Below are 24,886 nucleotides of genomic sequence, written 5' to 3'. Positions count from 1 at the left end.
GAAAGGAGAATTCAGATATTTGGGTGCTAGTATGGGAGTTCTAATGAAGTCTTTAAGAAATAGCTCTACTCTGTCTGCTACTGGTTGTAGTAGCCCAAAGGGCCTACAATGTTTGGACTTTTCAGGCTTGCATGTAGCTTAGGTCCCTCCATTGCACTAGTGATAAGAACACTACAGCGATTAGGATTGGTATGGTGTATGACACGGATATGGTAGAGTAAATTAGGGTAGGAGGTTCATTCGCAGGTAAGTGAGAAGAGTGAGGGAGAAGATTTACCAAACTCTGCCATGCTAGTGGTCCTTTTCTAGGACAAGGGTAGTTGTGGGTGGTCTTTTGGTAATTTGATTGAAGTCATTACTTAGAGAGGAGGCATGCTTGTAGTACTGGCCTCACACTTCCAGCGCTTTCATGAAACCTTAATAACAGCTGTACCATTATGATGTCTTGATTCATAACTGATGTTGCAAACCCCCTCACCAATATGGACTCTTGGAGAGGATTGCATTGTTCTCCCTGGGGAAGCTTAGTCTATTGATCAATTATTTTGTGTCTGGATGCTATTAGAATGCTGAGGGGTTGCTCTTGGTTAAGAGTTGTGTTCTTATGTTTGGAAGGTCTGTTTTTTCCAAAGTCACCCCAAACAAAAAATGTGGGCCAGTGATTAGATGGGCAGTGAGCCCGACAGGATTAACTTCATTGTGTGTTGGCCACTGGTTTTTAAGTTCCACAGGGCCTTCTCATCTTCTGTGTTTATTCCTGCTTTTTCACAAGAAGTACAATTTCACTGATGATCTCTAAGAAACAGTTAAGAGCTCATTTAGCCATTCATGCAAATATCGAATTACGGGACAATGGATTGTGCTACCTTCACACGGTAATGATACGGCGACCGTTATTTCTGCAGGCATCCCGGAGGGAGTGCGGCTGGTGCCGACGCGATCCCGCTGCCGATCGGGCGGCGAAACTTCCCCGGGGCCAGGCGGGACGAGGCGGCCAGAGCGGCATCGCCCCATGGCGGGTCCGGCTGGGACTGTCCCCCGCCCCCGCCACACCCGCCCGGCCCCACCCGCGGCGGTTCGTGCCCGGCCGCAGCCCCGGCTCCTCTCCCCGTGTCTCCCACGGCGCAGTAATACACCGCCGCGTCCCCGCGCCGGGGCCGGGAGAGCCACAGGGCACTGGACCGGCGGTCTGCCGCCACCGACAGCCGGCCCGGCGGCTCCGACAGCGCTTTGGAGCCTTTAAAACTGCTCCCGAGGAGGTCCGGACCTCGGCCCGGGAGGAGACGGTAACACAGGATGAAATTACTGGTCTGTATGTCGGGGTGTGAGCAGTTGATGCTGATGCCGGTGCCCTCGGAGACCTCTGCTGACGGCTCCTACTGCACCTGGGCTCTTCCCGAAGCCACTGCCGGAGAGAAAAAGAAGAAAAAATCCTCAGAACCTTAAAACTCCTCAAATCCCCGAAGCCCTGCTTGCTGTCTCCTGGAAAAAATCCCGCAGGAACTAAAAGAGCTGATGGGAAGGGTTTCTAGAAGATGTGCACACACGAGTAAGGGTAGTGTCCATAACATTTGGTGGAGAGATGAATGCATGAACGAAAGGTGGAAGGGTGAAATCACTTAAGTAAGGGGAATAAAAGACTAATAACGGGGAAGGGGAAGGGGAAGGGGAAGGGGAAGGGGAAGGGGAAGGGGAAGGGGAAGGGGAAGGGGAAGGGGAAGGGGAAGGGGAAGGGGAAGGGGAAGGGATGACTGCGTGAGTTCTAGGGAGAGACACAGAGGCAAGAAAGGAAACAGGGAGGATTGGACAAAGAAAAGAGCGATGATTTTTCCGAGGAAATATCCGACGAAGTGGGGGTTGGTTCGGGGCAGAGATCCAAAAGGAAGCCAGAGGAGACGACAGCATCGAGGGAACTGCTGGTCCACCCCAGACCCAGCACAGTCCCTACGCAGCCCCGTCCCCCACGTAGCCCCGCCAGCCCTGCGCACCCAGCAGCACCGCAGCCGGTCCCGCCAGTCCTGTACCCCGGCACCGCCCCATCCCGCCGCTCCGCCGCCTGCGTCTCACTGCCCCTGCCAGCCCCGGCTCCCTGATCCGGCCGCACTGTCTTTTCCTCTCTCCTCTCCTCTCCTCTCCTCTCCTCTCCTCTCCTCTCCTCTCCTCTCCTCTCCTCTCCTCTCCTCTCCTCTCCTCTCCTCTCCTCTCCTCTCCCCTCCTCTCCCCTCCTCTCCCCTCCTCTCCCCTCCTCTCCCCTCCTCTCCCCTCCTCTCCCCTCCTCTCCTCTCCTCTCCTCTCCTCTCCTCTCCTCTCCTCTCCTCTCCTCTCCTCTCCTCTCCTCTCCTCTCCTCTCCTCTCCCCTCCTCTCCCCTCCTCTCCCCTCCTCTCCCCTCCTCTCCCCTCCTCTCCCCTCCTCTCCCCTCCTCTCCTCTCCTCTCCCCTCCTCTCCTCTCCTCTCCTCTCCTCTCCTCTCCTCTCCTCTCCTCTCCTCTCCTCTGCTCTCCTCTCTTCTCCTCTCCTCTCCTCCCCTCCCCTCCCCTCCCCTCCCCTCCCCTCCCCTCCCCTCCCCTCCCCTCCCTCTCCCTCTCCCTCTCCCTCTCCTTCTCCCCTCTCCTTCTCCCCTCTCCTTCTCCCCTATCTCCTCTCTACCAGCTCCGGCGCCGCTTGGGGTGTTGCCCGGGCTCACAGGGCTCCGGGGCTCTGCACACCACAACTTTAGCTCCTGGAAAATGGACTCTACCCCTTCTCCAGCATGAAGAAGCCCGCAAAGCACCAGTTGCAGCCTTGGGCAGCTGCAATGCCCTAACACAGGAGATGGACCAGCTTCCCAGAGCTGTCCCAGAGCTCAGGGGCTGGAAACAGCAGCCACTGGTTTTCTGGCTCCTCCAGGATGAAGATTACAGAAGGTCTCAGAGAAATTCTTTCCTATTCTCATTTGTTTCTTTTAGCTTGTTGCTTAAGTAGGTCTCCCCATGTTCCAGAGCACTGCTTGTACTTCTGTTGCAGAGGACTTCCACAGTGTAGTCCATCTTTTTCCTTTGAACATGCAGTTCCTGGACTTGCTGGTAACAATTTGGCTAAGAGAGATCCCTGTACTGCCTGTTCCCTGCACTTGGGTGTCATTTCTAAACTTGCCGCATGTGCTGACTTCATTGCTTTGTAAATGTTCTTTCACTCAGAGCACAGCAACCTCAGGCTCCATGTTCCTTCCACTCAATACCTGTTCAAGGTGAGGACTCAGCCCCTGCCTGACACAACACCTGGTCAATGGGCTCACAAGGACATTTGTCCTGGGCTTAGAGAGGAGGGGGGGCTCTGCCACACCCCAGACACCATTGATATAGTATCGGAAGTAGATCCACTCAGTGTTGGCCAGCACATGGTCAGCAGGATCTCTCAGCCTTTCTTCTTACCCATAAAGCAAACCCCCTCCTTCTGAACTCTCTTGCTCTGGGGAGAGCAGCTGTGTCTTGGCCTGCAGAAATGGGGAGGAGGGACTGCTGGCCATGCTGAGACACTCCCAGTTTTGTCACAATGCAGTAAAGTAAGGATTCAAGCTGGAGTGAAACCATCCTTGTTGGGATCTGAAATGAGCAGCAAGGGAATGAGAACATTGGGTGGGCATGAGGGCTCAGGAGACAGGGATTTCATTTCATTGCCTCTTCCCTGGACAGATCTCCAGCAGGCTGGTGCAGTCACCACTGACCTGCACTCAGGCTCCTTCTGACCCTGGGAACCTGTTGTTCTCTGGTGCTCATGGAGAGAGCAGTAGAGAGTTTCTCGGTTGCCAGCAGCACATTCCCTTGTGATTAGTGACACACAAGGACACTCACTCACAAGCTGATGCACATCAGCATGTAATCATGCACAAATTAGTGCTCTCACGTGAATTCACACAAACATAACAGCTCACAACAGCACACATGACAAGAACATACACAGGAAAACAACCAACCATGGAATCTGCTGAGGACGCCTGGGGAAAATTGCAGCAGGGTTAGAGCATTCTGGGGAAGGACAAGGTCCAAGGAAAGCCCATGGCATTGATTCTGTACTCACAGACTACACAGACAGAAACGTGGAAATTATTTTTTCCCTAGAGCAGTGTTAAGCGTGATGGGGTCAAAACCAGTAGCACAATGCACACATCTGGGGAGGAAACAAGAAGTAACCATCGAGGTAGAGCTGAAGAATGAAGGAAAGAGATGGATGTGGCACATCCTCATTCATGGTAACCCTTGGGCTTTCAGCTGATCAGAAGAAGCTTTTATTGAGGAGCAGACATGGCACACGCCTGGAAATGAAAAGGAGGCAGTGATACAAATCAAAGCCAAGTCCTTGCTCCCTCATCCACTTCTCTTGCCTTCTTCTGCTTGGACACCAGCTGAATCTGAAGCCCCTTCTCCTCCTCTTTCATAGTGTGATCTCTCCTCGATGGAAAGCTCATCTCATATTGGGTTTGTCCTCTACTTCCCTCTGGAGTTTCTTGCCGTCGGAGAAGGAAGTGGGGAGAAGGTCTCCTTAGAGAGTACATGGTTGAGGAGATGTTGCTTTTTCTCATTTGGAGAGATCCTCCCTGTGCCTGCCTGCCCCTAGTGCAAGGAAGAGGATGAGGCTCTGGGCACAGATTCCAGCTCCCCACTCAGGATTGGCCTTGGCTTTTTGTGACAAGGAAACGAGGTTACTCCTCACTTCACCCATTTGCCCCTGATTCTCTCCCACGTGCATTTCTGGTCCCAAGAAATATCTTGCTATGACCAGTGCCTGCCCTGCCAGACCTGCAGCCCAATCCCACTGGCCAACAGTCCTGTGTCAGGCAGTGCCAGAACTCCAATGTTGTCATTGCACTGGGCCACAGGGGAAGTGTGAGAACCTCCCCGACGTCCTGTCCCCCCTGCATACCACTTCTACTCCTTCTGACATCTCTTCTTTAGTCTCTGGTAGGTGTTCCCCTCCAGACCTACTTTAATCTCCTTCTCCCTCATTTAGCAGGTGTTTGCAAAGACTCTCTTGCCTCACCATTCCACATCCCACTGCTGCCATGCAGGCTGCCCAAATTAGCTCTTAAGGGAGAAGGGTTCTTTTATGACTTCTGTGCCTTGCTTTGTGTCTTACTAAATAAAAGCGATTAAGGGATTATGAGCAAAATGGATCAAGATCCCTTCAGGGGACATGTCCTTCTAACCCTGTGGGACCAACTCAGATTCTGGAGACATCCTTATGTGAAGGTTCTTTCAGCCCAGACTCAGTGGCCTGGAGGGAAGGGCCTCACAAACCAACCTTTGTTACCAGCATAATTCGTAGAATCATAGAATCATTTGCATTGGAATGGACACTGAAAGACCATCTGGTTCAATTCCACTGCCATGGCCAGAGACATCTCTCATTGGATCAGGTTGCTTAAAGCCCCATCTAACCTGACCTGGAACACTTCCAGAGATGGGGCATCTACAATATCTCTGGGCAACCCCTTCCAGTGTCTCACCACCCTCATTGGAAAAATTGTCACCCTTATGTCCAATCTAAATCTACTTTTTACAGCTTACAACCTGTTGAGGGTTTTGATTGTGGGGTGACAATAAAACCGTGGCAGATGCACTGTTAACCCCCTCTCCCCCACTTTCCCCCTTCTCTTGCCCCTCCCTCTCCCCTCTTCCCACTCAGGACAGGTGATCAGGAGAGAAAGAAGGACAGAGGGAAGAGAGTTGGAAAAATTCAAAATGTTTTCCTAATACTACTAATAAGAATAGAGAAAAGAAATACAAAATATGCATAACCAATCTTCAAAGTCCCAGCAACTGCAGAGCTGGCACCCGAACTCCTGGATGGACTCTGTAGCCAATCGGAGCTGGATTCAGTCTCTCACTAGGCTTCAGTTCACAGGGACGACTAGCAAGGTCCTCTCCTAATGTTGGACATAAGGAAAAGGGAAGAAAGGGACGAGATTCTTGTGATCTCCCACTTTTACATGAAGTATTCGTGTGAATGGAATGTTATACACAGTTGGTCAGTTTCTTGGTCACCGGTTTCTTGTAGCCCCTCCCGCAAGATGTCCATCTGTGCCTATCAATAAGTTTGCATTCCATTGCTATGTTTGCCAAAGCATGTATCTGGTTGTCCAGGAAAATGCAGCTGACATGAAGCTTTAACTGACAGGCAAATTCACTAAAACAGACACTTGTTTTTTAACAAAACCAGAACACAACCATAGCTTCTCCTTCTTTCATTAGAGGACCTTGTAAAATATATTTCTTTGTCTTTCTTATAATCCCCCTTTAGGTATTGAATGAGTGAAATGAGGTCTCCCTAGAGCCTTCTCCACTTCAGGCTGAACAACTCCACCTCTCTCAGACTTTCTTCATAGGAGAGGTGTTCCAACCCTCTGATCATTTTCGCGGCCTCCTCTGAACTCACTCTTAATAGACTCTACGGACTCTTTCCGCAGTCTGAGAAGAGACATCAGCTCACATACAGGACTTATCCCGTCCCAAAGCTGTCGTGCACTGTAAACGGAACAAATAATCTTTCTGGAGACAGATCCTGCAATTATCAATTGTGGTTTCACTCCAGCTGGCACAAGGTCATGGTTAAGCCTGTACACCTGCTGTTGGCATGGCTTACTTCATCATACGATGAGAAACGAACCTACAGGCTGTCCTACCAGAGCCTACAAGCAGTTCCATCCCATGGTTACAGCCCATATCCATGTCCACGGTACTCAGGAACAGACAGGCAGAAGGAAAAGGACTTTCATGACGGTGAATGGGCTCAGGCTGGGCACAGACCAGTCTTCCCTCAACCACACCGAACCCTTTGAAACAGGACTTGCAGAAGGTGAGTCTTCCAATTCCAGCACATGTGTGGTGACTGTGCACAGCGTAGACAACTCCACATTGGGTGTCCTGAGGCTTCTCAATTAACTGTAGATGACTACATGTCTAGATATGTGTGTGTACGTGTGTTACCCTTAGAGTATATGTCAGGTGTCCGTTACTAGACTCTTCCATCATGGGAGCTGAGTCCTCTGCCCACAATGGTGTGTTTTGCATGGGAAGTGCTTGAGCCTTTCATCCGGTCACACAAAAATGCCTTCACTAGGGAATGTGCTTGGCATACAGCAGGAAATGGAAAGACAGCAGCTGAAGAAGCCAAAACATAGCCCATAGCATTAGCTGGGATGTTTTGCATTCAGGATGAGCTTGTCAGTGATTAATCACCTCTGCAAGGCATGCCTCTGTCAGCCTGGGGCAGTAAGGGTGCATGATAAAAGCCAGCCCAGCTCCTCACTCTCTCATCCACTTCTCTTGCCTCCCTCTTCTCGGGAATCAGGTGAGTTTGAAGCCTCTTCTCTTTCTCTGCTTTCCCTAAAAGGAGGTCTCACCTCAAGGGACCTCTTAGCTGACAGCAGCTTTGTTCTGTGCCAGATCATGGGGCAGCTTGTTATGAGAGAGGGAACTGGGGAGAAGGCTAGACATGGAGGGAGGCTGGGACTGTAGTGAGGTGGCTTCTGGACTCAGGGACTAACCAGTAATTGCATGGGAGTTGATGATTCCTTTTAGACCTGGCTCAACAAAGCTAAGAAGCCCTCATAAGTCTTTTCACAGCCTCCGCCTCCTGTCTGTTCATGTTCTTTGGGTCCCCCATGGTGTGGGGCCGAGCTGCTCCTCACTCATTCTCATGTTTTGCTTCCTCCCTGCCCCCTCTCCAGGTGCAGCTCCAGACTCAAGACATGTCCTGCTATGACCAGTGCCAGTCTTGCCAGCCCTGTGGCCCCACCCCACTGGCCAACAGCTGCAATGAGCCCTGTGTCAGGCAGTGCCAGAGCTCCACCATCGTCATCCAGCCCGCCCCTGTGGTGGTGACCCTGCCTGGCCCCATCCTCAGCTCCTTCCCACAGAACACCGTTGTGGGCTCCTCCACCTCTGCTGCTGTTGGCAGAATCCTCAGCTGTGATGGAGTGCCCATCAACTCTGGCTGCTGTGACCTCTCCTGCATTTCCAGCAGCAGCAGATGCCCCCCGTGTTAAAGATGCTGGCAACGACCTTGGCTACGGACCCCTAGGAACTCAGATCATGGTGCCGGACAGACAATCAAACTTCATGCCATTGTTTCCAGATGTTGTTTTCAGGTCACCTCTGGCTTGTCCTTCAAGGGCAGGCTGAAAGGTGCCTTTCGGAACACATGAAAATGTGTATTTTTTCTCTCTTCCACTCACTCTTTTTTTCTCTCTGTTTTGTGCTCCCCTCAAATCCTGCTGTGAGGACCCCAGAATGCAACCTGGAGTGAGCTGCTAAGCTGTCCCCTCTTTTGGAACAGCTGTACAGGAAAAGGGGAACAGATTCTTGGCTGCTCCTGCTCCTGGGCATACTGGGGCCTCCAGCTGGAGTGACCTTATTTCCCTCTTTAGACTCATTAAAGAATTCTGCAAGCCTGCCTGTGTCCCATAGGTTGTCTTTCCACCTGCATACTGCCTGTGGAGATAGAAAGCCATTGCTTTGTGGAAATACTGTGTGCAGGTCTGGGAGCCAGAGTTTGAAAAAGATATAAAGCTTCTGGAGAGTGTCCAGAGGATGGTCTTGAAGTTGCTGAAGGGTTTTGAGTGGAAGCTCTGTGAGGAGTGGCTAAATTCACTATGTCTGTTGAGTCTGGAGAAGAAGACACTGAAGGCAGATCGCATCATGGTCTACAACTTCCTCACAAGGGGAAGACTAGGGGCAGACATTGATCTCTTCTCTCTGGTGGCCAATGACAGAACCCAAGGGAATGGCAAGAAGATGTGCCAGAGGAAGTTTAGGTTGGGCATTAGGAAAAGGTTCTTCATGCAGGGAGTGGTGGAGCTCTGGAACAGGCTCCCCAGGGAGGTATCACAGCCAAAAGCCTGACAGTGTTCAAGAAGAGACTGGACAACCCCCTCAGACTCATGGTGAGAACTATGGGGTTGTCATATGCAGGAACAGGAGTTGGACTCGATGATCTTTGAGGGTCCCTTCCAACACAGGACATTCTATGATTCTATGGATTGGGTGGAAGCATACATAATTCGTCACTCCTAGAAGCACTGGAATGTGGGACACATTACAGTGGCTCCTTTTCCTGGCACTGCCTCTTGAAAGTGAGGAAGACAACCCTGATTACTGCATAGCCAATGGGCACCAGTCCTTGCCTTGTTGCAATTTTGCGAAGAAATACCCCATTGACACTGGAGAATGTCATATGAACAGGAATGCTGACAATTTCTGTCTTCCAGAGAGGATCTGTGGGCATGTGGGAGGCCCCAGGGAGGTCAGCAGTCCCAGAGACTCTTGGGGAAGAGCACTTCTCTTGCTTTGGGCACAGCTGTGCTGGGCAAGGTGGCTCAGAAGAAGAAACTGGCAAAGGATGGCTGGAATTGGGAAAGGGTAAATAGCCTTGGGGATGGCCCCCCGTCTATACTCCATGTGTCCTTTCCACCCATCACCCAATCAGGAACCAAGACCAGCACGTCTGTACATGGACAGCAGGGACAGCATCCCCATGCAGGTGCATCACCCTTCAGCAGAGCATCTGGCATGGCCCACAGGTTGCTGATATTTTCCCAAAACCAGGGTTGTTTCCCGGGGCACAGCTGAACCAGATTCTATGCACAGAGTTGAGATATTGTTTATTACAGAGTTGCACAAATCCAGATACCAGAATAAATCCAGTATGACAGAGAGAAAAATAACAGTTATTACATTTAAAATCTTAACAATGTATCCACACTTTCAGGGTAGTCCTTAAGAGCCAACTAGTTACACATTTCCATATTTGTTACATAACCATTTTAGTATACAATGAGCAACGTTCAGGTAAAGGACACTTTATCTAACAGTCTCAAGATATACATTGAAAGAAGACTCAGTTAATTGTGCAAGCTCCAGAATGTCTAAAGCTGCAAGGTCACTGTAGTTTCTGATTAGGTGTTTTTTAAGTCACTCTTTCCTTTGTTAGAGGAACAGATTGACCTTAATCTGAGAGGGTTTACACATCTAAAGGTTAGCAATTGCTGACTGATACATTCTTTTAAGTGGTAATGACTACACCAACTTATGTAGGGCTGAAGTGTTGACAAGTCAGTTCAGGTATCAGCTGCAGCAGGCCACACATGGGAGTCCCCTGTCCCTGTGATCCCATCATCTCTGTGGGTGAAGGCAGTCCCAGGACAGTGACTGATGCCCAAACTTGCAACAACTGCTTAGTGCTGCCTTGTCTTCTGATTCTCCCCCCATCCCACTACGGGAAGAGCGAGCAGGTGGTTGTGTGGTGCTTTGTTACTGGCTGGAGTTAAACCACAGCACTTCCTCAAGCACAACTTTTCTGAGGCCCAGGAACTCTACAGTCCCACAAGTGTCACAACCCAGCTCTGGCCCAGAAAGGTTCTGTATGAGAGTAGAATCTCCCAGCTTCAGTGGGACACAGCAGTGACAGAGGGATTTGATTCTACACTCAGCAGGATCTGTGAGCTGTCCCTGAATGCACAGGGCACACATCAGCCCAAACACAGGGCACAACTTGAGGTGCTTTCTCTCAGGAACCCAAGTCCTTCAGCATTCCCAGGGCTCTGAGGCTGAAGCGGCCCTTGTGCTCTGTGCAGAACGGCTGCTCTCCACAGACTGGCCAAGGCCTTCCCACAACTGCAGACTCTGTGGTGCTGGGTTTGCCCTGACACAGACCCCACATGCCACAGGACCGAGGCAGAAGACAGAGTGATTCCTGCATGGGGTGAGGACTGGGGACACCTATCCCCAGGCCAGGTTCTGTGGAAGTGAGTGCTGGATCAGATGGTAACACAGGGACAATGATCTTCAGGACCAGGAACTGCTCTTCAGCACTGTGAGGGGCAGTAAAAAGGGTTTTTAAAAATAAGTTAAAGGCAAACAAAAAATAACTTTGGCCCATTACTTGATGAGCATGGGCAACATATAGTACTAAAGACAGAGGCAAAAAAGCATTGAATGATTCCACTTTTACTTCACCCCATCAGTCAAGTGGCCATCTTCAACAAGGATCGGTCCAATGTTTCCTTTAAACTTTGTATTGTTACTACTGTACTTAAAAAAGTCTTTCTTGTTGCCTGAAACAACAGGACCAATTTCAACTCTAATTGAGCTCTGGCTTTTCCTGTCTTCTCCCTGGATATGTCAACCACAGCTCTGTAATCTTCCTGTGAAACACAGGGACTGCACGATTTCTTTTTTCTCTTGAGTTCTACAAGGAGTTTCCTGTTCAACCAAGCTGGTCTTCTGCCCTGCTTTCTTAAGTTAGGACACAATGGAATTGCCTGCTCCTGTGCTTTTTAAAGGTAGTTCTTAAAAACAACCACCACTTGTGGATTCCAAAGCCCTCAAAAGTAGATTCCCAGGGAGCAATTTCAAGATGGAAGCTGGTCACTTCTGGGACCAAGTGGGGGTCCTGCCCCAACCAAGGGCTTACACTTACAGAATAGGTTCACTGCCTTCAACATTAAAGAGGTGCCAGATGTGCCTTGAAGCAAAGCAACTGGTCCACCTGACCCTAAACCACGCATGGCTACCAGGAGGAAGCGGTGAGTGATCCTTGTGGATGACTTTGTGCTGCAGGGGACAGAGACACCAATCTGCCAACCTGGCCTATCATCTAGAGAGGTTTACTACCTGCCAGGGGCTCATGTCTGGGATGATGTGGAGGAACTGCCTAACCTCACCTGGCTCTCTGACTGTTACCCCCTGCTGTTATTATGTGTGGGCATGAATGATATTATTTGGGGAAACCTGGACAATACCAAAAGTGATTACAGAGCTCTGCAGAAAGCTAATCAAGGGTGTGGGGGTCTAGGTGGTGTTGTCCTTAGTCCTGCTGGTGTGAGAAGGGATTTGATAACACAGGTCAAAAATTGGCTGTGGAACTGGAGCTGTTGACAGGGTTTAAGGTCCCACAGCTGTGAGACCCTGATTGGTGGACACAGTTGATGAGCAAAGGGCCTGGGGTGATGTTCCAGGAAGGGATCACAAGATAAGAAAAAGAGAGCTTAAGGGGGCTCATGAGGTTTAGCAAGGCAAAGTGCAAGGTCCTGTACCTGGGTGGGGGAAATTTCCAGTATCAATACAGGTTGGAGAATGAAGGGATTGAGAGCAGCCCTCCGGAGAAGGACTTGGTGACACTGGTGGGTGACAACTTGGACATGCGCCAGCAATGTGTGCTTGTAGCGCAGAAAGCCAATTGTATCCTTGGCTGCATCAAAAGAAGTGCAGCCAGCGGGTGAAGGGAAGTGATTCTCCCCTGTCCTTGGCTCTCGTGACATCCTACCTGGAGGACTTCGACCAGTTCTGGGCTTCCCAATAAAGAAAGACATGGATCTGTTAGAGTAGGCCCTCCAGGGGATGGCCACAAAAAAATTCAAGTACTGGAATAGCTGTCTGATGGAGAAAAGCTGAAGAGAAGGCTGCAGAGAGACCTCATTGTGGTCTTTCAATATATTAAGGGGGAGAAAGACCACCTATGTCCTCCTTGTCGCTCGGTAGGAGGCAGAACGAGGCACAGACCAAGGTACCTGGAAGCAGGAGTCAGCATGAGTCCCTCTCCCCACAGGGGTTCACTGTCCCCTTCTCCAAGGCCATGGACAAGGCAAAATGTCTCTGAGAACAGTACCAGCTGCAAACACTACTACCCAGAGTCAGACACATGGCTTCTATTTGGCAGGAGGACATCCAGCCCAAGCCTCTTTATCATGATCTTCTCACTAACCCTTAGGGTATTGCAATCATCCCCTTGTGTGGGGATGACACCTCCCATAAGGGTGAGGTGATCATAATTGTGAGAGTTGCACATCCCCCTGAGATCTGGAGCCTTCAAAGGGGTAGCACCTTTTGTGCCCTGCTTTTCCTGACCTACATACACACCTAGGGTGGTACCAATGTGCTGATAGTCCCTAGCCTGGGACAGGGTGACTTCACCTCTACCAGCTGGTGGGGCAGGAGCGGTGGGACCCTGAGTCAGTTGACTGGGTCCTTAACAAAGGAGCCCAGAGTAGCTGTGAAGCTTCTGGTCTACATTCTAATGCCCACACCCGTATTTGACCATTTCCCCACTGAAGACCCCCTTGGAGTGTTCTTCTTGGAGCAGCAGGTCTGTGAACTGGAGCCCTCCCCTTAGACTGGTACGTTGTCTAAGGAGGTTATCCGGGATTGAGAGCACCTCACCTCACCTCGTTTGGGTGAGTGGATATTTACTGGATATATCCTTGAATGAGTGCTTACCCAAACCAGGAAAGTGTGAGTCCTTGCCTAACCAGGGAAGTATAAACCCTTGTCTAACCCAGGCGAGTGATTATTTCTTGTGGATAACCTGGAGTCAGAGGGCTCTGGTTTTGTTTCTTGTGAGTGTGTGCGTACGCATTGTGGATCCTCATTATTCTTATGTTGTTGTACCCCAATAATCTCTTCAACTGATATCCAAACCTGTATTTTATATTGTCGGAGTACTCACTACGTGTATAAACCCTGTTCCTTGTCGGTTTATTTGCTACACTTTTCCAGCTAGAAGAAAGTCTGTTTTGGAACTTATCCACCTAAAACTGCCTTTGTGGTGCCTCTGTGACAGTCACATAAACTGAGGGACGTTTCTGACTACAGGAAATCAGACTTCTTAGGGGATGCAGTGAAAATTATTTGAGGAGTGTGCAGGACAAGAATGTTCAGGGAAAGGAGCAGAGACAAGGAAAAGCAGCCCCGGCAGGCAGAGCGGCAGCGCCCCCTGGCGGGCTCGACTGGGGCTGTCCCTCCGCCCCCGCCACACCCGCCCGGCTCCGTCCGCGGCGGTTTGTGCGCGGCCGCAGCCCCGGCTCCTCTCCCCGTGTCTCCCACGGCGCAGTAATACACCGCCGCGTCCCCGCGCCGGGGCCGGGAGAGCCACAGGGCGCTGGACCGGCGGTCTGCCGCCACCGACAGCCGCCCCGGAGGGTCCGACAGAACTTTAATTCCTTTATGGCCGCTCCCGAGGAGTTCGGGACCTCGGCCCGGGAGAAGACGGTACCAGAAGATAAAGTCGTATGATTGTATGTTGGGGTGTGAGCACTTGATGCTGATGCCGGTGCCCTCGGAGGTCTCTGCCGACGGCTCCTGCTGCACCTGGGCTCTTCCCGAAGCCACTGCCGGGGAGAAAAATAAGAAATAGACCTGGTAAACTGCACAGCCCTGCCCGCTGTTTCCCAGAAATCCCGCAGAAGCAGTGAGGAACATACAGATCACAAGGAGAAAAATTTCCAGAAGTTGTCAGTATGTGCAGTAATGGAAGTGTCCATTAATAGTCGATGGAGTGATGAATGCATGAATTATGGGTGGCAACACTGAGGAAAAAAAGGGAACACAAAGGAATGAGAAATAAAATAGTAAGGAATGGCTGCATGGTTGATATAGGTACCACAGAGTAAAGAAACAGGCAGGGTTGAACCAAGAACGCAGCGATGAGTTTTATCAGAAAATGGGGGATGAACGGGAGGCAGGTTCGGAGCCAGAGATACGTGAGGAAGCCAGATCGGACGACAGAATCGAGGGACCCGCAGGAGACACCCCAGGCTCAGCCCCGGCCCCCATCCAGCCCCGCCATCCCCACGCACCCAGGAGCACCGCGGCCAGTCCCGCCAGCCCTGCGCCCCGGCACCGCCGCATCCCGCCGCTCCTCCGGCCGTGCTTCGCTGCCCCCGCCAGCCCCGGCTCTCTGCTCCGGCCGTGCCACCGCCTCCTCCTCTCCCTCAACCTCCTCCCCCTCTCCTCTCCTCCTCTCTCTCCGCCCCTCCTCTCGCCACCAGCTCCGCCCCGGGCCTGAGTCCTGCGGCGGCGCCGCTCGCTGTGTCGCCCGGGCTCACAGGACTCCGGGGCTGTGCACGGCCGCAACTTTGGCCCCTGGGAAATGGACTCTTCTTCTCCTCCAGCGTGAAGAACCCGGCACAGCTGCAGCCCTGACCCAGGAGATGAACCAGCTTCCCAGAGCTGTCTCTGGGCTGAGGGGCTGGAAACAGCAGCCACTGGTTTCCTGCAGTTGACACTGAGGAGGCTGAGAGCCTCCCTTCAGCTGCTTCTGAGTAGTCCCAGCACCATGCCTGAACGTTGGTTTGTATTAGGATGCGTGTGAGGACAAATGTGCCCATGGGCATGCAGGGGACAGGGTGGGCAGGGGACGGTAGAATCATCGAGTCAGAATGTAGGTGAGAAGGGGCCTGCAGGGGGCGTCTACATCATCACTCTACTCAGAACGGATCCCATTAGATCGTGTTCCTCACAGTCACATTCAGTCCATTCTTGAGCACCTCTCAGGATGGAAATTGCAAAAAGTCGTGGGCACTTTCCCTCTGTCTTCTGGGCACTTCTGGAGACGTGGTCCATCGTCTTGTGTTCCTCTGAATAAATAGTTGTAGAAAGAAAGAAATTCTCCTGAGATATCTCTTGTCTAAGATGAACAGACCCACTTCTCTCATGCTCTCCTTGCATGTCATGTTCATCAGCTGCTTAACATGTACAGTGGCCTTGTTGAACTCACTTCCATATGTTGATACCCTTCCTTGAGCAGGGAGGCCCAGTTTGCCAGCAGTACTCCAGATATGATCTCAAATGGGCCAGATGGAGAAGGTATTTAACACAGCTCAGGATGCAGCTGCTCCTGTTACTGCAAGAGCACACTGCTGTCTCAAACTCTGAGGGAGAGGTGGAAACATTTTCTCAGAAAGTCTTTCTAACCTTGCAGGCAGGAAGGTACCAACTGCTTAAAGCTTGGGATGGGCTTCAAGAGCACCCCGTTATGTCACAGGCCATGATACATTAGCAGGAAAGACTTAATATCCAGTGTAGGGGAAATATTCCTTTCATATCTGCTCACCTTGCAGTAGGGAGGATTGTGCCTGTTGGTTGCTGGGTTTGGGGGATGTATGTCCCCATGGGGCTGTGGCTGCACCCCACAGTGTCACCCTGCTGCCACATTGCAGAGGACCATCCTTGTGCTCTGAGGAGGATGTTCTTGAGGGGCATCCAGCTCTCCTGGTGCCCTCTGCACTACAGCAGTTTCCCATGGCGCCCTGCCAAGCAGGTAGGTCCCTGACAAGACTGACATGGGCTCTTCTGTAGTCCAGGGCAGTAGTCGTCCTGTTTGTCTTGGTCAGTGCTCTCAGGATCTTGAGCTCCACAGCCTTTTGGCCAGTGCAGGCAAGGCTGCCCTTGAGCTCTACATCATCCAACTGTTCTTCTTCATTTGTGAGTAGCATGTCCAACACAGCCTCTCCCCTGTTCCATTCATGGATTGCCTGCATCAAAAATTTGCCCTCCATACACCCCATCCATGTCCTGCTTTGCTTGTGCCCCTCCATTTTTGTCCTGCAGCAGAGAATGAGATCATAAAAGTTGCCCACATGCACCTGAACCCCTGCACCCTGCTGGTGTGAGCACTGCCTGACCAAGGCTGTGGTCTGGGTCATCCTCACTCCTGCCTCCCTGCTCTTGCTTTCTTGATCTAGCCTAACCAGTTACATCTGAAATTTAGAAACTCAGGTGCTCCTGCACTGGCTGTCTGGTCTTTGCTTCCTGGGGACTGGGGTGTGCAGCTCCCAAGATGACAAGGATGGTTACACATCAAGGGCACTCAATGTTACAGCTGCTTTGGACAATCTTGACACTTTTCAAAGTTGGTGTGACATTTGCTCCTCTTGGTCAATGGCAATGCAGCCTTTCTCTGGGTTGTGCTGTTGTGCTGGGGTAGGCCTTGTGTTTCCTAAGGGGACAGGGTGTGGGGCCCAGGCTGGCAAAGGCACTGGGATGTCACACGTGTGACCAGGAGAAGCTTGGAGAGGGGTTGTCTGTAAAGCAGAGGCTGTGCTGCATCTCTCCCCCCTGAGCCAGCAGATGGAGGGACAATGCCTGGCCCTGTATGTGGAGTTTCTGCAGCAGCTGCTGTTCATGGAGATGTTTCTCTTGAGGAGCCACTTCTGTGCTCTGGGAAAAACAAAAACAAAAACAAAACAAAACCAAACCAAAACAAACAAACAAAAACCACTCCAACCAACCAACAAAAAAAAAACCCAAAACCAAACACCCATTAGAGAAAGAGAGCAATGAAGTTCATTCCTGATCAAGCAGACACAGGACACTTGCTATCACAAGTGCCAGTTCATAGCACAATATGAGCAGAAGGAACTGACCAGCTCCCACTAGAAAACAGAATGTCTACATAGATTCCTTGGGGTGATGATGACAGAATCACAGAATGGCTGGGGTTGCAGGGATTGTCTACTCCAACCCACCTGCTAAAGCATGGTCACCAGAGCAGATCACACAGGATTGTGTCCAGGCAGGTTTTGAATATCCCCAGAGAAGGAGACTCCACAACCTCTCTGGGCAGCCTGTTCCAGGGCTCTGGCACCCTCAAAGTAAAGAAGTTTCTCCTAATTTTAGATGGAACCTCCTGTGTTGCAGTCTTTGCCCATTGCCTCTCATCACTGGGCATCACTGAAAAGAGCCTGGCCCAATCACCTTGACACCCAAGATTGAGTTATTTATAAACATGAGTAAGATCCCCTCTCAGCCTTCTTTTCTCCAGGTTAAACAGACACAGCTCTCACAGTCTCTCCTCATAAGAAAGATGCTCCAGCTCCCTCATCATCTTTGTGTCCCTCCGCTGGACTGTCTCCAGTAATTCCTTGTCCTTCTTAAACCTGGGAACCCAGAACTGGACACATTAGTCCAGGTGTGGACCCACCAGGGCAGAGTAGAGGGAGAGGAAACCTTCCCTCAACCTCCTGTTCCAGTGGCAGGGACGAGACACCTGCTGAAATGAGGCTGAGCCTTTTGCTGCCTCCCCAGGGAGAACAGGGGAATGAAGACCCATGGATGTCTCATGCTGGGAGCTGCACTTTTCTTTGTCTGTAGTTGTTTTGGTTTATTATCATACCAACAGATAGATGTCGTGGGGGAGCTATTTAGGGCTCTGCTTACTGCAGAGCAATGTTCAGATTTCTCAAAGAAAAGTGCACCTTAAAAGATTTCGGTGACAAGTTCACTGTATTATTTACCGCATGGAGGAAATATGCCAAGCTGAATGCTGCTTCCCTTCTTTCTAGGAGCCTGATACCCATTTGTGTTTTAGACATCCGGAGCCAGACTTTCAGGGGAGGCCTGATGTCATTTCATGGAGGAAACTTTTCAGGAAACCAAATTCTCATAAATAAATTATATATATATATATATATATATATATATATGTATATATATATATGTATTTTTTTTTTTTTTTAATTTAAGAAAAGCAGTAGAATAGCAGGAGGGCTGACTCAATCTGGGTACCTTTGTCGACTTCCAACCGGAACATAGAAAACCATAGACTTTCATATCTTTACAGACCATTCATATCATGTTTCTGTCCAAGAGCAATATTTTAGTTTGTCTTCTTCCTTCTCATTGGATCTTTTTCACTGATCTCACATGTGCCTTTGTTTTGTTTAGCTATAAATATTGCTTATGATCCATAGCCTTGCAGGCACTCTTTTGTTTGAATAAATACTTTTCTTCTCAGTGAAGGGCAAAACAGGCCCTGTTTTGCAGATGTCTGTAATGTCTTGGTGTTAGCCTTGGGATCATTATTTTTTCCTCAGTCAATTTTGTTCTTTCCAGCAAAGTGCGAACTAGACCTTACCTTGTAGGTGTTCAGTGTAGTTTGTAGTTGCTGTTGGTAAATATAAGCAGAACTTTACAGCTTAAGAACTGCAACAAATTCAGCTTACTAAGTAACATGAAACAGGGAGTGTATAAAAAATAACACAAGTGTATACTTCTAGATGATTCATTATATTTAGTGTGCATTTACTTCAGGTAAATGATTATTCAGAAATTTAAATTGTGATCATCCCCTGACCTGTGAGCAGTAAAACCAACTTATTTAGGAAAGAGAGCTCAAAGTGGACTCACACATGCTGTCGTATTTATAGAATAAAGTGGTTGACTTGTAGTCAAATTGCAGACAGTGGGAAAGGTCTGTATGAGGTTCGTGCACCCACAATTTGTCAGTGTTCGTTTGCTATTCTGCTTCCTTGTGGGTTTCCTAAAAGGAGTTATTGGCCTGGCTGCAGCTCAGGCCTCTACCTCCTCTGGAGCCTGGGCCAAAATGCTGCTGGTTTGGCTGGGCGGGGGCTGGAGTGAATCTGTCACAAGAGGGGAAAGAAAAGTTACAGCACCTCTTAAGATCAACTGCAATGGCTGAAGATCGAGAGGGGAATAATACAATGGAACCAGTTTTAAGGTTTCTCCATCTCAAGACAAGACTAAACCAGGTATTGCTGCAGAGGACAGATGTTCCTGTGGTTATGAGCAGTGCTCAAGATGAACAAATTGTTAATATGTCAATACAAATGTTCATGTGTGTGCTGCTTGCACTTTACCAGAAACTGGAGTTTCCCACACATTGACAAGGAGAGGATACTGCCTTCACCTACTGTGGTATGAGAATATTGAATACCATGTGTGCATAAATGATGTCTGGAATGGACAGAAAACATTATATTAGAGGATCTTCCCCTGCAGATCCCTGGGGGCACAGAGGAAGCAGCACTGCCAGGGCACAGCTCAGCGCCCCATCCCACAAGCTCAGCCTTGCACAGACTCATCCCCTCCCTGCCTGGGGTTCTTGCACAGCCAAGGAAGCTCCCTGCACCAGGGTGTCTTGCACAGCACAGAGGTACAAGGCACTGTCAGACACCTCGACTTCCTCCACCTGCAGGACGCTGTATTTCCCCGTGGTGTTCAGAGTTGTGCTGAAACGGTCGCTGCGCTTGAGGCCAGATCCTGCATGATATGAGACCAGCTGGGGAGCTTGGCCTTTCCTCTGCTGGTACCAGAGCAAGCCATTAAAGTTGGGTGTCTGGTATGTGCAGGTTGTTTGGAAGGTGTCTCTCTGCTTCACTGTGACTTGTTCTTCTTGCTGGGTGACAGTGACCTGCCCCATGGTGCCTGGAAGAAAGTGAAGGTCAGGAACTCTGCAGGGAAAGGCTCTGGGAAGCAAATCAGGAATGGGTGCCAAACCCTGCTGGCGAAGATTCCTTGTCCCTTACCCTACAGGAAAATCCTTATGCCTGGGGAAAGGGAGGTGGACAGTAGTTCTGGGCAGGAGGTTGGATCTCACAGGCAAGTGTGGATTCTGAGGAGAGCTGTTCTGTGTCCCTGCTCCTACTGCCCAGAGGACCAGGGAACAGCCTGTCATACCTGACCTTCATGTCTGGGGACCAGCACCCCCCCAGCAGCAGGCTGAGACATCCATGGAGCTGTAGAAAAACATCATCTTTCTTCTCCATACTTCTCCTCTTAGAGGGTTCCTGGCTTCCCGAGTGTATAGAATGCTGAGCCTGAAATAAGGGAACCCTGGCTGTGACAACAACAAAAAGGAGAAAACTGGGAGCCATGGCTGATGTGCCAGCCAGGAGGCAGAATGGGAAACCCTATTAATGTCAATCTCATGAGAGCTTTATAGTCCTTGGGGCAGCTTTGACAAGATCTGCTAATTTCTGTTGAAAATGGAGAAATGTGAGAGTGTAGAGACAGCTGAGATCTCCCATGAAGACAGCATGTGGATCTGAGCAGAGAGACAGAGAGAGATGGATTGAAGGCAACAGAAAAGCAGGAGAAGAGGTCTGAGATCTCTCCCCTTTTGAACAGTAAAAACACCTGGAGAGAGCCAATGTAAAACCACAAATGTGAGCTAATGCGTCCCAATGTTTTCCTATAATTCAAGATTATTTTCCCATATGGACCTGATAAGGCTGGTGAGGGTTTCCACAGGAGAAGAAAGAATGTGCTGAGGAAAACCCAGGACTTACCCAGCAGTTGCCCCAGAAAGGCAGTGAGGACGAGATACCCGAGGTGCATACTGAGAGCAGCCTGCCTGTTGAGTGAGAGTCAGAAAAGCACCTCCCAGCCCCGAGATACCAGAGCTACCGGAAACCACTCTGGTGGGGGAGCAAATGTAGAAGTGGGGAAGACGACTGATCTGTTCTTCCTGTGCCTCAAATGCTCCTTCTGGGTTTCTCCCTCCTCCAGCAGCACCACCTGTGGCTCCCTCAGCCAAAGGCTTTGTCAGCATTTCCACAATGAGGGGTCCTGGGCACTCTGAGAGCCCCAGTCCTGGGAAGGGGCTGTTCCCAGTCAGCTCACAGTGGAATTCTCAAAGCCCCAACTGGAATCGCCTGCAATTCCGCACAAACACTTCTGAGTCATTTAGGAGATCAGAGGTTTCTTTCCCCATGGAGGTTTCACATCTTCCTCTGGGATCCTCAGCTGTCTGGCAGCACTGTTATTTCCTTTGGGAACAGAAGTCTCTTCTGTTTCTCTCTTCTCTCCCCTTTCTTTCCTCAGCTACCTGGGAACAACACCTCTCCCCCAAATCCTCCAAACCAGGAGATTATTTTGCTGTGGAGTTGCCCAGGGGTTCTGGCCGTGTCCTGTTTCTGCTGGGAAAATCCACAGTGTGAGAGAGGAACCTGGCTCTCGTGGGCTTGCTGGGTTCTACAAACCCAGAGGTGACAAGGACAATGTACTCCTAGTCTAGGGAAAAGGGTGAGGGGTCACCAGGGAACAGGGTGAGGGACCAGTAGGTCACCCCCGATTCCCAGGGAGCACATGGGGCACCCATTGGAGTGCTGCACTGTGAGGGCTGGGGATGGGGTAGCCTTGCACCCCAGAGCTGAAAGGGCATGTGAAGGGGTGGGGGTACTGCAGGTGGGGACCCCTACTCCCATTCACTTTCCAAATGATACCAGGCACCAGTAATGGCAGAGCTAACAAACTGCTCATTATCGTTAAGTTAACCTGACCTGAGCAGGCATAGGCCTGTGTTGTGCTGAGCTGTATAGATCACCTGACGAATTTGGCAATGTTGCCACAAACACATCCTTGTGTTGATCTGGGATTGATGCACTGGTCTTTCATATAAATGTCCTTTCACTCAACACTAGAAATTAGGAGTGGTGTATTTCTAAGAATGTCCCATGAAAACTGAAAAGATGACAGTACCAGCAAATCTCTGCATGGCTGGGATTTGCACTATGTGCTAAAACCCAATTTGAGCTCCACATTATGCTCCATAACTCAGGGATCCCACAATTGAAAGGGCGTCACATCACCTGTGCCATCTCCTTTTACACTCTTGTTTTATCTCCAGTATTTTAATCAACATTCTGTGGAGTCAGAGTCTCATTCTAACTGCGATCCATCTCCACCCATGCTCCACCTTTATCATTAAAAAATCACAGTTCCAAGTTTCTAGGAGGAGTTTTCCCTGTTCCCAACCAGGTCCATTGCCTTTTGCGACGTGCTCAAGCAGAGTTTGGCTCCATCTGGCCCCTCATCCTGCAGTCAAGTGTTAGAAGCACCAAAAATCTTTCTCTTCTCAGCTTCTCTTTGGGATACTGAAGAAGGCAAGCTCTCCAAGGATGGACACTCCACAACCACTCTGGACATCCTGTGCCAGAGCTCACTCACCCTCACAGTGAAACAGTGTTTCCTGGTGTCCAGACAGAGTCTCCACTGTTTCCCTTTGTGCCAAGTGCCTCTTGTCCTGTCACTGGACACCATGGGGAAGAGCCTGGCTTCATGTTCTTCACAACCTCCCTTCAGATATTTGTAGACACTGATGAGATCTCCCTGAGATTTCTCTGTGCTGAGCAGTCCCAGGCTTCTCGGTCTATCACCATGTCAGGGATGCTTCAGTCTCTTCATCATTTCAGTGTCCCTTTATTGGACTGTCTCCATGATGCCTGGCTCATACATTTCCATAGCGCAAACACACACCCCCTCACCCTCTGGAGTCACCAGCACAGCTGCATTCCTGCACCCCTCAAATATCGCCATGGGCCCTCAGCCCATCTCATAGTCCTGCCCGGAGCCAGGGCCCTCTGACCCAGCACCTGGGGCTCCTCCTTCTCCCTGGCATGGCCAGTCTGATGTTCACTGACAAAGAGATGCACACAATCACCCACTCGTCTCACAGTTATTTCCACACTCTTGGATCCCTCAATCATTACCACAGCTTGGTAGCATCAGTCTGTTGAGCAGTCATGTGCTGGCCTTGGGCCACCTTACCCACCGCTGGCTTTGGCTTTAGATACAACTTTTCCTCCTGCTCACTGGGCAAGCAAGTTTGCAATATGGCAAAAAATTCCACAAACACACGTGAGCATCAACTTAAATTCAGAAAGAACACCAAAAACCACTGAGATCCCTCCAATGACTTCTCACACATCATGTGTGATGTTGTCCCTCCAGTTGCTGACACAGAGACTGACAGACCCTGTGAGCAGAGGTCTCTTCTCCAGCTGCTGGCTGGAGGCCTTGCTGCACACAGCACAGTCCATCCAGTTACTGGCACCCAGTTCTCTCTTTCACACTACTCTCCCAAACTACTGGCACTCAAACAGGGGACGTTACACAGAAGGATGGTTAAGAAAGGATTTAATAAGAAAGCAGGGGAGCTGTAGTGGTCAGGCATAGGGATCATCCCAACAAATGCACTGAGCAGTCCTGCCTCACGTGCAGGTACCGATTTCTATTTTCTTCCTCCTTTCTATTCAGTCCCCTTGCTCCTCCCCAGTCTTCTCTTTCCCCCCTCCTTTGACCCTTCCCCTACACATGCCTTCAGAAGTGTTCTCTAGTCCTGCACAACACCCCCAAACATCCAGAATCCTCATGTTTCTCTTGTCACTTCCTGTCACTTACAAAGCTCTGCCTGTCCCACTTGAAATCTACACCTGCAGTTTCCCAATGGCCCATCAATTAGAGGCTGCAGAGCTCTGGTCTCCCTCCTTGCATCCCTTATCACTTACTGAGAAACTGGTGTCCTTGTAGGCTTTGTTGATCACTTTTCCTTTTCCTTGTTCTTCCCTTTGAAAGGAAAAGGGACTTGATCAGCCAGCCTTCCCTAAGGCTGGTTCACTAACCAGCTGCTCTCACATTCCACACGCCCTTACAGGGGCCTCTGCTGAACTTGCTCAGGTGAGTGAGTTCCTCAAAATGCTGGAAGTTTCCTGTTTCTGGAGTAAATAAGATCCCAGAAAGACACATCCCAGAAGTACAGCCACCAGCAGTTTTCTGTTGGGCAGGGAACCCACGGGGACACAGAGACTCCACCCCAGCCCCCAGGAACGCACTGGTCAGTCCCTAAGCTGGAGGAGGCACATGAAGAGCAGGGAGACAATTCAAGGTGTTCAACAGAAACTCTTGTCCAGTGCCTGGCTGACGGGTCTTGCTCACATGTTGAGGTTTTCACTGATCCCCAGATGCAGGGTTAGGAGGACACTTTATCTCTTTAGGAATTTTATTTTGGAAAGGAGGTAAAACCACATCTCCTACCTAGAGTCCTCTTTTCCAACAGTGGTCACTGGTGCATGCTGAGGGAAGAGGAAGAGCTGGACAAGCAGCTGGGATGCTTCTCCTGAATACTCACTGCTGTGTCCCGCTCAGTTTCAGCAGCTCTGAGGTGTTCCTGTGTCTGCTGTGGCAATGGACCCTCATGGCAAGGAAGGCCAACAGCAGCCTGGGCTGCAGTAGGAAGGGCATCTCCAGCAGAACAAGGGACCTGATCCTTCCTCTCTACTCAGCACTGGTGAGGCCAACTCTGGAGCTCTGGCTCCAGTTCTGGACCTCCTGATGGAAAAAAGATATTGGAGCAAGACCAGCAAAATAGTGCAGGGACTGGAGCATCTGAACTGTGAGGATACGCTGAGAGGGCTGACAGTGTTCAGCTTGGGGAAGAGAGGGTTCAGGGGGGATCTTGGAATGTGTGTACAGAGCTGATGGGAGGGAATGAACAAGAGAGTCTTCCCAGTTGGACGTCCTCGGGACTTCCCGCTTCTGCCATGAAAAGGCCCTAT

General features: G+C 50.3%; 1 gene segment (V, D, J or C); it reads right to left on the bottom strand.

Moving 5' to 3' along the window:
- Positions 1–10,913: 10,913 nt before the first annotated feature.
- Positions 10,914–14,660, bottom strand: LOC136111728 (T cell receptor alpha variable 4-like). The segment is given in 4 exon segments: positions 10,914–10,943; positions 12,301–12,325; positions 13,789–14,140; positions 14,609–14,660. Coding segments are annotated over 4 exon segments (459 nt in total).
- Between the last annotated feature and the right edge of the window lie 10,226 nt (positions 14,661–24,886).

This window comes from Patagioenas fasciata, chromosome 22, assembly GCF_037038585.1.
Source record: "Patagioenas fasciata isolate bPatFas1 chromosome 22, bPatFas1.hap1, whole genome shotgun sequence".
Classification (NCBI taxonomy): Eukaryota; Metazoa; Chordata; class Aves; order Columbiformes; family Columbidae; genus Patagioenas; species Patagioenas fasciata.
The sequence above is the reverse complement of the archived record's forward strand: the minus strand, read 5'-3'. Positions and strand labels throughout refer to the sequence as shown.